The sequence below is a fragment of the Heterocephalus glaber genome, unplaced genomic scaffold (genome assembly GCF_053883595.1).
Source record: "Heterocephalus glaber isolate CG9 unplaced genomic scaffold, H.glaber_assembly_v1.0 deba00001600, whole genome shotgun sequence".
Taxonomy (NCBI): Eukaryota; Metazoa; Chordata; class Mammalia; order Rodentia; family Bathyergidae; genus Heterocephalus; species Heterocephalus glaber.
This window is the reverse complement of record NW_028258372.1, coordinates 41,526,043-41,540,370: the sequence shown is the minus strand read 5'-3', so window position 1 is coordinate 41,540,370 and position 14,328 is coordinate 41,526,043. Positions and strand designations below refer to the sequence as shown.

At 42.8% G+C, this 14,328-nt stretch overlaps 1 protein-coding gene across 2 annotated transcripts in view; it reads left to right on the top strand.

The window, feature by feature from the left end:
* Nucleotides 1-3,459: 3,459 nt before the first annotated feature.
* Nucks1 (nuclear casein kinase and cyclin dependent kinase substrate 1) overlaps nt 3,460-14,328 on the top strand; it is a 40,199-nt gene continuing 29,330 nt past the window's right edge. Inside the window, exon 1 of one of the 2 annotated variants that reach the window (XM_004862087.4) lies at nt 3,460-3,744. In XM_004862087.4, the coding sequence (XP_004862144.1) occupies nt 3,728-3,744 (17 nt within the window). In that variant the 5' untranslated portion in view covers nt 3,460-3,727. The remainder of the gene's footprint in view (nt 3,745-14,328) is intronic. The other variant, XM_004862088.4, reaches the window with a different exon arrangement.

The following is a 14,328-nucleotide window of genomic DNA, read 5'->3' as shown; positions in this document are numbered from 1 at the left end:
CATGGTCAGCAGAAGCAGGGGTCCGTGTCTGTCTTTACACCTGCTTGACTGGACTGACTTCCATGCATTCACAGAACTGGAAGTGCTTAGCAGAGTAGACGCTGACCTCTTCTGAAATAAAGCTCCCAGATGATGGCTGGGAGCCGAGCTCAGTGGCACAGCACTTGCCTAGCAGGTGCAAGACCCTGGATTTATCCCCAGTACCAGAGGGGAAAACCCCACAAAACTCCTAGCTGCTATGGCACGGCCTTTGGATGACATAGTTTCTCCTTGGGAACATGGAAGGACCTTCAGTCCTTCATCCCAGCACTGCCAGTTCTTACTGTCGTGTGTGTGACTGAGGTGCTGAGCTATATTTCTAGCTCTTACTGTCTTTAATATATGCATGAGAAAAATAAAAGTTTACTTCTCAAAATTTAACTAAAATCATAGGATAAATTAGCATTCGGCTTAAAAGACCATTAGGGGTGTGTGTGTGTGTGTGTGTGTGTGTGTGTGTGTGACAGTCTCACTTTATTGCCCAGGCCTGATCGAAAACTCTTGGGCTCAGGTGGGGATTTAGCTCAGGGGTTCCGGCACCTGCCTTGCAAGCGCAAGGTCCAGAGTTCGATCCCTTGTATCAAAAAAATAATCAAACCCTTGGGCTCAATAACTTTCCTGCCTCAGCCTCCCAAGTAGCTGGAACTATAGGCAAATGCCACCACACCCGGTTCTAGATTTCATTTTGAGTAATAAGGAATAACCCTACCTTTTTTGTCACCTGCACCTTTTTTGTTTTCATAGTTTCTCATAGATTTATTATACATAGTGTCTCTTCGGTGATATCAGATGCGGCTTTAAAACCTGATCCATGACTGGTGTCTTTCTTCAGTTCCCAACCTCGAAGCTGTGGTTGGGACAGGAGCACACGGCAGGCTGTTTGGAGGGAACTGACCTTGAAGCTCATTCCCTGGCCCGTGGCAGACAGAGTTCTGAGCTTGTCCACTAAGATGTAAAGCAGAAGTTTAAATCTTAGCCTATTTTCTTCCTCAGGGATGGGGCTGGTTGAAACAGTGAGTGGAAATATTGCCTGATGCTTTGGTAGAGAGAGAGGTAGGCCGTGACACTCACCTTGGAAGGGGGAGTCTTCATTCGGGGGCCAACTCTACACTGGCCTTGAACTTCGCTAACAGGGCAAAGCCTGGAAGACCTGCTCTGAACTTCCCACCTCCTTGCACACATTGACTCTAGCTGGTTCCGTTCAGTACTTAATAAATGGGTAACCAGAATTCCTCCGCCTCATCTCATAATACTAAATAATAGTAATTTGCTAAAATAATAGCAATTAGTTCTGATGAAACAGCCTCCAACAAAGCCATTCTGGGATCATGGCACCACCCCAGTCTCAGCACTGGCATTCTGGACCATAATAGGAATGATAAGACCCTTAGGGTAAAACTTTAAATACCTGGTAGGATGGCTGTTACCCAGAAAACAAACGGAGTGCTGGCAAGGAGACCAGGGATTGGAACACCTGTGCATTGCTGATGGGCATGTAGAATGGTCCTGCTCCTGTCGGATACCTTGTGGCAAATCCTCAAAAGTTAAACAGAATTATCTTACGATTTAGCCATTCCAGTCCTAAGAATACACCCAAAAGAAGCGAAAGCAGGGACTCAGATATCTGTATTGTGTAGTATTACGTGCATAGCAGCAGTATTCAGAATAGACATAGGCTGGAAGCAACCAAAACATTCATTGAGGGATGAATAAACAAAATGTGGTACACACATATAATGAATTATTGCGGGGCATGGTGATGCATGCTTGTAGGCCCAGCACTCACAGGCTGATGCAGGAGGATCCCTAGTTCAAGGCCAGCCTGGGCTGCACTGGGAGACGCTGTCTCAAAAAATAATTTTTATATTGTTTAAAAGGAAGGAAATTTTAACACATCCTACAACATGGATGAACCTGGAAGATATTATGCTATGTGAAATAAGCCAATCACAAAAGGCCAAATACTATATGATCCACTTATATGAGGTATTCAGAGGAATGAAATTTGCACACACAGAAAGTGGAATAGTAATTGCAGAGGCTAAGGGTTTGGAGAGGGAGTGGGAGTTCGTGTTTAATGGGTACAGACTTTCAGTTGGAGAAGATGAAAAGGTTCTGGAGAGGCACACTCTGATGGCTGCAAAACAACACGAATGCACTTAATGCCAAACAACTGTACACTTAAAATGGTAAACTTTTTAAAAAGTGGTGTGGAAGGGTGGCCTGGCCAAGAAGTAACTGGTTTAATGCTTCTCTGGTGGACTTAGAGAAGCCAGATTTTGCAAAGTGAGACTCGGAGGTCCATAGTTGTTGGGGGGGACTGTTGTTCTCCCTTGGTTATTAACACTTGCCTCTGGCCAGGACTAAGTTGGATTACAGTGGTGGAGTAAGTCTCAGCTGTTTCCGTGCTCCCGGAGGGTTCCTGAGCTCTGTCTCTGAGCATTTCAGGCATCCAACAAATGTCTGCAGATTTAAATGGAATGATGTGACTTGCCTCCAGCTATGATTTGAAAGTCTTGAATCAGTCCCATCCACTTCTACCCAGGGATGAGGTCATCTTTCAGAAACTGAACATAACCCACATACTTTGTGTGTACTGCTTGCCAGAAACTGTCCTAAAGACCTTTTATATTTAATTCACTTAATCCCATGAGGTAGGTACAGTTATGTCCCATTTTACAGATGGGGAAACTGACGCAGAGTGAGGGAAAAGTATAGAATTATTAAGTAGTGGACTTGCAGTTTCAAATGTACACATTGTGACCCCAGAGCCCATTCTCCTAATTATTATATACCTCATATTCTTTGAAATAGTAATGTGTGAGACCTGGACTTTAATGACCCTGAAGTGGATCTCAAGGTCCAGAATAGAGACTGGAAATTGGGGGTGAAGATATTTCTTGATTATGATCCAGACTACTGCAGCAGTGTGGTTGGCCTCTGACGGTAAATCCTGAAGCCAGGGTAAAGGGGCTTATGGGCTTAAGGTCAAATTTTTTGAACTAAAGGAATTTCCCTCCAATTCTGAAGCAGCCCCTCAGTGACGAATCTGCTGCCTATCCCACAGGGTCTGCTACCGGTGAATTTTCTAGGTGATCAAGGCAGACGAAATGAAACGCTATAACACAAACACTGAACGACGTTGCACCCTATATAAGTCTTTCTTTCTACTGGTCCCACGATACGACCCAAGACGAATCTGCACCTCCGGAGTGGAAACCAGGGGGCGGGCTGAGCAGCGACCATTTTTGTTTTGCGGCCGTGCGCTCTCAGAGCACCGTGACTAACAGGACTCCACGGAGGAGGCGGAGCCTATCAGGGAGAGGGCGGGACCTGAAAGACGTGATGATTCAAACGGACTAATAAGCAGGGCGCTTCGGGCACAAGTCGCCAATGACCGGTCTGGTAGGGGCGGAGCGCACCAACACTAGCGGGTTAGGTTGTACCGCAGCTTTGGCGCATTTTCGGCTGGTTTGATTCATCCATTTTGAAGAGACGGGGGAGCGGGGGGCTCGTCTGATCCCGGGGCCCAGAACCGTGGAGTGGCGGAGTTTGAGAAGCCAGCAGCTCGGGGTTCGGCGACAGCGGCCCCATCGGCCGAAGTTCGGGGGGGGTGGGGCGCCGAGCGCGCGGGGTGGGGGGGGTCCTGGTCTTTGCTTCTGGACTCGGTCCTGTTTCCACAGCGAACATGTCTCGGCCTGTCAGGTCAGTGCGGAGTCGGAGGCCCGGAGCGGGGTGGAGGGGGTGGAGGGTGAGAGGCGAAGGAGTGGGGACCAAGGCTAGAGTCGGGCCCCCGGGTGCCACGCGCGGCCTCCTCCTTCGGGGGTCCGCGCGCGCCCTTGAGCGTGGGGGGGACCCTGCTGGCGCGCGGGGGTGGCGGCCACGCGCCCGTGCGCGCGCTCCCGCCCGCCGCGCCGCGCCGCCTCCCCCACCCGCCGCGCCGCACTGCACTGGAGCGGCCGGGGGGAGGGCGTGGATCGGCGCCCGGGAGGGCGGCAGCGGGCGGCGAGGGCGGAGGCCCGGGGCCCTTCCCCCGCGCCCTCTTTCTCCCGCGGCCCGGGGTGCGCGTGCACAGGGGGAGGGGCAGCCCCGCCTCCGGCCTCGGCCCGGCGTGGGCGGGACCCGTTCTTTCCCCTTGGGGCAGAAGTGAGTTTGAGACGGGACCCCGAACGATAACGGCCCGGGGTCTCTTCCCACCTCGCCTTTCGAGATCGTTAACCCCGAAGTTCGCTCGTTTCTCGCTGGAAGTGGCCTTCCTCGGGGAGCCCTCCGCACCCCGCGAGTCAGGGAGGTGCGGGTTAACGACACGACCCAAATCCCGTGTGGTTCTCGTTCCTCCCCCAGCTGGCGCACACGTCTCGGGATATTTCTGTCCCCCTCCCCCCGTGACTTTAATCCTACAGGGCTAGGCCCCGTTAGCCGGCAGACCTTATTCGTAGAATTTCAGCAAGTTTGCTGCCCCCTCCCCCGCGGCCGGTGGGATCGCCCTTTGCCTTTCTCCCGGCTATTGTATGGAATGTGCCATTTATGAAGGGGTGTGGTTTAGTTTAACCTAATCTGTTAGGCCTTAAAGAGGAAGGAGAGCGCTTGTAAATAAATGTTACTCTTACTGTAAAGGACTGGCTACTTTGTTTTCTAAACGGAGAAAGTTTCGTTTTTAGATGTTTCAATAGTCGCTTCCTCTTCGTTCCAACTTCTGTGGGCAGTGGAAGTATTTTAGGGTTCTGCAGAGCGGTGGGACCCTGGGGATGGTTTTGTTCTACACGGGTCTGTCTCCTGGCTGAGATGATCGTGTCCAACTGGCGGGTGGTGTGGGGCTGCAGACGCCTACGCACGGGTGGGAATGTGGAGAATGAGCTAACTACCTGCTTCTCTGCCATCCAGTTTCATCCTGAATTTATAAATCATCGTCTCCACAGATTATAGTGTGACTACTTTTCTTTGACATAGAAAGTGACCAGTGTGTCTAATCGATTCTGGATGTTTTCTTTAGGATCAGGTAACAGACAATATTAAAATAAAGATTTCTTTTATCTGGATTGGATTTTTTTGTCTCTTGGAAGTAATTACTGTTTGGCGAAATTAAATTACTATTTTTCTCTGCCTTTTAAATTTCAGTGCACTAAATTTTGATGACGTTTTACTTTATAGTAGTGACTTTTATCTCCCTGAATTTGTGTTCCCAGTTATTGACTATTGGAAAATTAACAAAACTTTTTTACTGGAATACTTCAATTTTTAATATAACCATGTGGGGATAAATATATTAAGTGCATTTTATTGTTTTTTGGAAGCTTTGGGATTTCTGCATTTTTTCTCACTCAGTATGTTAAAACAGTTTTAATCTTGTGTTGCCCTTTATTGAAGATTGAAGTATACTGTGGGCTTTTTTTTTTGTCACCTTAAAATTACTGATTTCAAAGTAGCTTGGTTTCTGATTATATTTTAGTGATGAAGTCTCTTTGTAACTATCTTTTAAAGACGTATTTAAATTTACTCATGACCAACAATAAAGCAGAAATAATTAAACTTGAGTTTGGTGGTTTGTTAAATTTTGCAATAAAAAAGTTCTGACTCAGGGAAATACTGTTGTTTCAAATTGAAGAATCTGTATTACCTTTGAGCATTTAACAAACAAACAAAAAAAAGATACTGACTTGATTCCAAAGTACAGCCTTGTTTAAAAGTTTAAAAACAAAAGGAAGCACATATTTGAATTACCAGTACAGTATAGCTCTTGGTGGAGATTTCTGCCCTTAGTCCTGTGTATACTTTCGCTATTTTTCTGGTTCTTATAAAATGTCATTCTTATTTTAATGTGAACCTAAACATGTAAAGGGCATTTCAGAATGTATTCTTTGACACCAATTTCTAAATGAAGCGTGTGATAAGCTGATTGTACAGCGTGGCTTTCATGGATTCTGTCTAGCCCATCAGATCGAACCCAGGGCCTCTATCAGTGAGCCACATCCCCAGCATAGCACATTTCCAAGCAATTTCATATATACAAAATTTTTTTTTTCTCTTTTACAATATCTGTGGTAGCTTGATTATTTTGGATTCAAATTAATAGCATAAAATTACAGTCCTGGAACTACAGAGGGAGTTCCTCAGTTCACAGAGGACTTGACTTAGACAAGTGAAGTGCCCTCTGGCGCACACCAGTAGGTGCCTAAATTGGGCACAGAATCTAGATTTCTTGATTCTCAGTCTTCAGAGTGCTTCCATGACTCTTAAACCCTTGTGAAGGAATGAAAATGCCATTGCTTGTAAAAGAGGAAAAGAAGGAAAAGATGTACTGACTAGCCTGGACTAGAAACCAGGTTTCTTGATCCAACTTGGTGTACTCTTTCAGGGTCCTCCTTGTTTAAAGAGCCGAGTCACTCCAGTCAACCTCTTCACTCTTCTTTGTAACAGAATTGTGCTCATATCTTGTCTCTTAATACCTGAGAACACGAAAAACCTTTGCCATTCAAAATTTAGATGTGAAATCATATAGGCTCTTACAGGTTGATAAAAATTTTATTGTTGTTTACACTTTTAGTGGAAATAGTTTCCCCAATATTCCAGATTACCTTTTCTCAAGAATTACTTGGGATATGGTCCGGGGATTTTTAGCTCAGTGGCTCTGCCGCCTGCCTCGCAAGTGCAAGGTCCTGAGTTCGGTCCCGGGTACCCCCCAAAAAAAGAAGAATTAGTTGAGATATATCTGAATTCTAAACATAATAGTTCTTTCTCTTAGCAAAAATTAGTTTTAAGAGGTCCTCAGTTAAAGGGAAAACTTGAAAATTCAAGGAAGCTTAGAATTCATTACCAAGTAAGCACTGTTAGACACTGAGTTTAGTATTCCAGCAAATGTGGTTGTACATGAGCCTGTTTACTCTGCATGTCTACTTCCAGGTGTGTGTGTGCCCACACTCAAGAAGTGTGATCACTTCTTTCCAAAAAGATAGTCCCATGCGTAGACTTTGCTTTCAAAAATATGCCATCAAAGGTATCACATAATTTACTGAACCTGATTAATGGGAGGAGTTAAGTTTATAAGAAAGTCAAAGTATTCAGCTTTTCTCAGTGTACATTAATTAAGCTGAATATTAATGTTTAAAATGTTTTTCAGAGTAGCTTAAAAAATTTATTGAAAAAATTTAGACACTATGAGAAGCTTTTACTTTATCTTATCTTTATTAAAAATACTTGTGACCTAGTTTTTTTAAAACTCCATAGAACAAATGACCAAATAAGCTTAAAGTTTCTGTTTTGCAAGGTAATAGAACTGTAATAGAGCCAAGATTTGAATCCAGATCTGTTAAATACAAAGCTAATATTCTTTCATGGTACCACTCTTTCCTGCCTGGTATTTGGTATTAAAGTAGTCAGGTGTTTTTTATTTCATAATAGCACTTTTTTTGTGGCAGCACTAGGGAATGGAACCCAGGGCCTTGAGCATGCTGGGGAAGCATTCCACTGACCCATGTCCCTACCTGAGTACATTCTGTATATATAGGTTTTCAGCTCTTCATAGAAAATGCTTTAGGGAAAAAGGCCAAAATGTAACAACACTTTTCACTTTTTTTTTTTTTTTGTACTGGGGATTGAATTTAGGACCTTGTGCTTGCAAACTGAGCTAAATCATCAGCCCTCAGCAACACTTTTTCTTGATAAAATATTAAAATAATATACAGAGATATTTTCAAATTGAAAGTATTAAAAGAGCAGAATTTAAGAGATTAAGTCAAGTTTCTGCAGTTTTATCAGTGATAATTTTGTAGGTGGCAGTCGTTTTGCTTTTTGGTTCATTTTTGAAATAGGGTTTCACTATACTCAGGCTGACCTCAAACTCACAGTGCTCAGCCTCCCAAGTGCTGGGATTACAGGTATGTGCCACCATGTCCAGCAGTTTTTTGTTTTTGTTTTTTTTGGGACCAGGGATCGAACTCGGGTTCTTGCGCTTGCGCAGCAGGTGGCCAAACCACTGAGCTAAATCCCCAGCCCTCAGCAGTTTTATTAGTGGTAACTTTAAATTGGCAAGGCTGGATTTAGACCGCATGAATCTTAAGTCATTCTTTCTGCTAGATTTACATTTACTGTACTTGATTGCACAAATAATTTATTACAAGTCCACATCCCTTGTTTGAAACCAAGGGGACCATATGTGTTTGGGAATTCATAGTTTTTCAAAAACTAAACAAGTAATTGTGTGCATATGCCATAAAAGTAATATTACTAGGGAGGGGTAGTACTGTAACCCAACTCATTTATATTTAATGAAATTTATGAGTTTCACAATAAAGAGTGTACGAGAGCCTTACACACAGGTCAAGTCAGGAATTGCTACCATGTAAGTTAGGTAAAAGGTTTTAGTTTTCAGAACTTTGGATTTCTAAATTGCTAATTAGTGATATGGACCTTTAACAACATACATTAAAAAAAATACCACATTTAAACTCCATAGTGCTGTCGCTAACTCTTAGGTGCCAAACATTCTGCCAGGTACTTTATATAGTTTCAAAATCCTGCACTGACTCTTCAAGCAAAGTATATGTTATCCACATTTCACATGTGAGGCTTGGAAAAATTAACTGGCACTACACCACAGTTCACCTAATTACTAAGAAAAGAGATGAAGCAGGAATTTGAACCCAAGTATGAACATCCTAAGGCCAGTGTGGTCTTATGTGACTTTCAGGGTGATGTTCTTTCTCATGGTAGCAAGCTGTCTTTGGCGGGACTTACAGTTCACAACAGGACTTCTGTGTTTTCTTATTCAAGGTCTCACTGAATAGTCCAGACCGGCCTCAAACTTGCTTCAGTCCTCATGCTTCGACCTCCAGAGTGCTGGAGTGACAGGTGTGCACTACCACACCCAGCCATAATGGGACTTTTATAGGGTGTGCTATCAAGTGAGCTTAGGGAGAATGAGGGCTGGTGGAGAAAGGATAATTGTTTTGGAAGGAACAGAAAAGTATGTGAAGGGATCAAAGAGGGAGGAAAAAACATGGCTTATGTGAGCGTTGTGGGGGAAAATACGAAAGGTGATGTTCAGTTTATGCATTTTGTAGTAAGAGGGCGTTTCCCCTGACTAAAATAACTGAGTAAATTCCAAAGCCTCCTAATGAACAATACCAGAAAATTACGGGTTCATTTTACATAAAATATCGATGCGAGAACAAATCTAGACTATTAGCTAGCTGAATCCAATGAGTATTAAAAATAGAATATGACCAAGTAGAGTTTAAGGAACAAAACAATCTGATTCATCATAGTAGGACTAAAGGAAAACCATGGCACTTGACAATGTAAGACATTTATTACATTAAAATTAGAAGGTCTTAAGTTAGAAGGAATTGGTTTGATTTGACAGGTAACAAATTAAGGCAGGTGGTTAAATTTTTTAAGTTAGCTGGTAATGAGTGTTTTAAGCTTTTTAAGTCTCAACTGGTGATAGTTGTTGGAGGTAGCTTGGCACACAAAACATCAGAAGGCTTGGGTTTCAGTCTCGTACATTTTGTGTAACAGCAATGTTTAACTTTATTCAAATGCTATCTTGGACTTCTTACAAAGCATTTTACAACTCTCAAACTTCCTCTCATCACTTCTAGCTCTAAAAATACATTTTACATTTGCTAAAGAGAACGTTAATTCCTAATAAATTACTGTTTGGAGGGTTTTGTGATGTTTTCCCCAGAAATGTAAAAGCCACCATGCTGTGTGACTCTGGGACATCATCCATATTATAGTCCATGGGAATGATGTCCATCCGGAGTGATGGGATTTACAGTCTGGATGGTCACATGAATTGCTTTGCAAACTTTGAGGGCTTTAAAGTGTTAATTCTGTGAGGCAGGAGGATCACCGCAAGTGATCTAGCCTGAACTACATCGAAAGACCATGTCTCAAAAAAAAAAAGTGTTAATTCTGTATGTATTTTTAAAAACTTCTTTGCTGCAAAAAGGAATAAATCTGACCTCATTACTCTCGATTCAGTTTCTAGATTTTTGAGACTAGAGACAGCACTAAGGGACTCCATGTAATTTGGTACACAGCCACTTTGTTCAAACTGGGCATCTCATAAAAAACAAAACTGGGCATTTCTTGTTGTGAAAGATCTATCTAGATCTGGGAAGTGGAATTGATTGTTAATCGAATTGTAATGCTGTTTTTAAAGAGTCATAATTGTAGGTCTTTGAAAATACTTTAAATGAGAAGACCCACTAGCTGCCAAAAGTGTTCAAGCAGAAATATTGAATATTTTCAGGGGCTTCTTCCTTTTCCCCTCTTACTGGGGATTGAACCCAGGGCCTTTGCACTAAGCTGTATACTCCCAACCATTTTTTATTTGTTTTTACAATTTTGAGATGGTCTCACCAAGTTGATATTATTGCCCTTGAATTTTTTTTTTTTGTACCGGGGATCGAACTTGGGTACTTGCACTTGCGTAGCAGGCGGCGAAACCACTGAGCTAAATCTCTGGCCCTGCCCTTGAATTTTTGATCCTCTTGCTTCAGCCTCCTAAAGTGCACTGCTATGCCTGGTTCTTTGCAGCTACTTTCCGTGGTTATGTAAAATCCTTCATCTGTCAAGATAAACTGGCCTAGAAAATGAACTAGGTGAGAAACTTGGGAAATTAGCTCAATCAGAAAAGTTTGTAAGTCTGTCCTACCGTTTGTAAGACTGAGATAATAGACACAGCAGTCTTGTCCTCTGAGGACATGCTACATCTCTACAGGTTCATAACCTCCCTAGGTTGAGTGACCTGTGTTATGGTTCAGGTCTAGGTGTCCCATCAGTGCCTCGTGCTCATAGGTGGGGCTTTTGGGAAGTGAAAGGGTCATGAGGGTGTGATACTCATCAGTGGACTAGTCCACTAACGAGTTTATAGCTACATGTGATTTGGGGAGGTGAAGACTGGTCCTAAGAGGTAGGTTGCTGGGCGCTTGGCCTGGTGACTCTTCCTTCTCCCTTGACTTCCCTCTGCTTCCTACTGTCATGCCACCTTGACTTGGAGCCAGCTGACTGTGGGCTGAAACCTCTACAAACTGAGCCTAAGTAAACCTTTCCTCCTTAGAGTTGTGGGTATTGAGTCTCAGCAAAGAGAAAGAAGCTAAGATAACTTTTCCTAAGAAATTTGGTTCTCGAACATTAGAGAGTATCAAGAACTTTGCTTGGAGTTGTTATCAGTAAGAATGAAACATTAGGGCTGGGGATTTAGCTCAGTGGTTTTGCTGCCTGCTGCGCAAGCACAAGGACCCGAGTTTGATCCCCACTACCAAAAAAAAAAAAAAAGAATGAAACATTACACTTTTGTCAAAAGATTAAATTATTTAGACTCAGAACTAATCTTGATTTGCAGTTGTAGAGGTTGGGATAGGGGATTGCTAGCCACAAAATTCTACATTTACCTTGCCTCTTCCCCAAGAAATAGAAGATCTAATGTGTCCCCTTTTTTATTGTACCAGAAATTGAACTCAGGCCCTGGTGCTTACTAGGCAGGCATGGCACCACTGAGCCATGTCCCCAGCCCTCCAGATCTGATGTGAATCCATTTAACACAGCCCTGCATTTAGAGCCTGTCTGGACATTGCTTCATTGACCTTAGTTCCATCCTTCCCCAAACTCCTAGAATTTCTCTGTTATAGGAGGTACCTTGCCCTGCTCTGACATCGCCCCTTCATTGTACTGGGTCAGTATGTGTAGCATAGTTGGGCTACAGGTTTGATCCTAGTGGTTGGAGTAGACAATTTGAAAAATTACATCAGGTTTCCAATGATACTCTGCACATCTGAGATTTCCTTCAGTCTCATCCGAGGCTTCTCTGTGCCAGTTGTATAGACTTTTACACTAAGCTATTGGGAAAAATCTAGCTGATTTTATTTATTAAATATGTTATACTCACTGAAAGTTAGAGGTGACTTTGAAAAAATTTTTCTGTATGGTAAGTCATAAAGTAACTTGAGTCTTGGGAATAAAGAGTGCCATGTAAGAGCTAATACTTTCAAAACATTAACACATTGATTAAAAAAATGTAGGACCTGACATTTATCTAATAAACTTGTCTGGCCCATCATTCAAACCTCCTTTGCTCCTCTCCCTAGGATTTATATTTCTCATTTGAAACACCTAGGAGCTATTTCATATAATTTATTTTTCTTCTCTTTCTCTGTTTTTGCTTTCCTGCGTCTTGTGAATTTGTTTTGGTGTATGTATTTTCCCCCTTTCGATGATCCTTGAGCTGGAACTCAAAGTCTTGTGCATGCTAGGCAACTGCTCTAACCACTGAGCTATGTTCCCAGACCTTGAATTTTGTGTTTTAAAATATGAATAACGAGAACATAGTCAGAAGTATGTATCTCAGTAGAAGGAACTTGAAGGTCAAGATATGTGAAGTAATTATAAGAAATTGCCCTGAACTGAGTTCAGACACCCTGGCATCAATGAACTAAGTTGTTTGTTTGTTTTTTTAGTACCAAGGATTGAACTCGGGTCCTTGCGCTTGCGCAGCAGGCGGCGAAACCACTGAGCTGAATATCCAGCATGTGAGATTTCTTAGTCATCTTTGAGGGACAGAAGAGTAGAAAGAGCTAAATTTCCTACATCTGAAGGGTGCAGGGAGAGTTGATGTGCAGAGACTAATGGCGTCGGTTCTGTGAAAGAATGGCTTTGTAACACTCAGGAAGGGAATGTCTGAGAGGCGTTAATATGGTGTGTGTGGGGATAGAGTTGGATGGACTTAGGTTGAAAGTTGCCTTTATTGTAGTAAGTTGCTTGTAGTAGTTATTTAGCCTTTAGGGTATTATTTCCTCAAGTAGAATTGAAATAATGTTAACTAGCTCTTCTTGTGAGAGCAGTGAGACCTAAAGAATTTAGATGAAGTAACTCATATCTGAAGTAACTGTTGTTGTAATGAGTAATAAAAGTCATCAGGGATTCACAAGAACATGTACTCCAGTCTTCATCTTGTTGGGAACTTGGAATCCTCATGCCTGCACCTCCCAAACTGCTGTATTTAGGGCATGTGCTACCCCACATACCCAGTTCAAATTATTTAAAATTAATCATTTGTTTGTATGTTTATTTTGTAATTTTGTTTTTGAGACACAGTCTGACTATGTCTGACTGTTCAGGTTGGCCTTGAACTTACTGTGTAGCCCACCCAGGCTGGCCTCAAATGTGGCAATCCTCCTGCCTCAGCCTCTTGAATGCTAGGATTACAGGAATATGCCGCCACTCCTGGCATCAGATTTTATTTTTAAAATACAGATAGTTTGGAGTCATTTTTGGGATAAATAAGCAAATTTCCTTAATGGAGAACTTTTGAAGTTTTTCACATGTTAATACTGCTTTTGAATGTCAAAGAGGGTGATGATATTCCATTGATCTCACCAGGAGGTCCATTAAATACCTGTTCTGACAGATCCCAAGTTAGGAAATTATGCAATGAAGCAGTGTTTTAAAGGTGAAGTTGTAAGAAAGTTTATGCGTGATACCATGGGTTTGATCCCCAACACTACCAAAAAGAGAAAACAAGATAAATTTATAATCTAAAAGTGCTGTCATTCTTGGGGAAGGGTGTTGAGATGGGATCTCGCTGTGTAGTTCAAGTTGGACTTGAACTCACTATGTAGCACAGGCTGGCCAGGAGCTCTCTGGGACCCTCATGCCTTAGCCTCAGAGCGCTGGAATTACAGGTATATCCTACCATGCCTGGCTGTTCTTTTAAATAGCTGTGGGTTTTTTTATGTTGTCATCGTTGTCGTCCTTTGTCCCTACCCCCACACACACCCCCAGGACTGGGGACTGAACTCAGGACCTTGTTCTTGCAAGGCAGGTGCGGCACCACTGAGCTAAATCCCCAGCCAAATAGGTGTATTTTATTCTGTGGTTCCTAGGAAGATTTTGTTTGAACAAAAAAGCACTGGTGGTGCATGCTTATAATCCTAGCACTCGGGAGGCTGAGGCAGGAGGATCGTCATGAGTTCAAGGCCAGCCTGGAATACATATTGAGTTTAAGGCCAGCTTGTACCATATATAAGGAGACCCTGTCTCAAAAAAAAAAAGCTTATTATGTATAGCTCAGGGGTAGAGCACTTGCCCAGCATGTGTGAGGCCCTGGGTTCGATCCCCAGCACTGCAAAAAAGTAAAGTTTATTAGACCAAAAGAATTCTGTGAAAATACTGAGGGTTTTTTTTCAAGGATTTTGACAGAGCCTCACGTGAGGTCTTTGTGACTAAGATGAAGAAATGCAGCAGAATTTAGGTTGGCATGGTGGGCCAGTGCCTCAGTAACTTTTT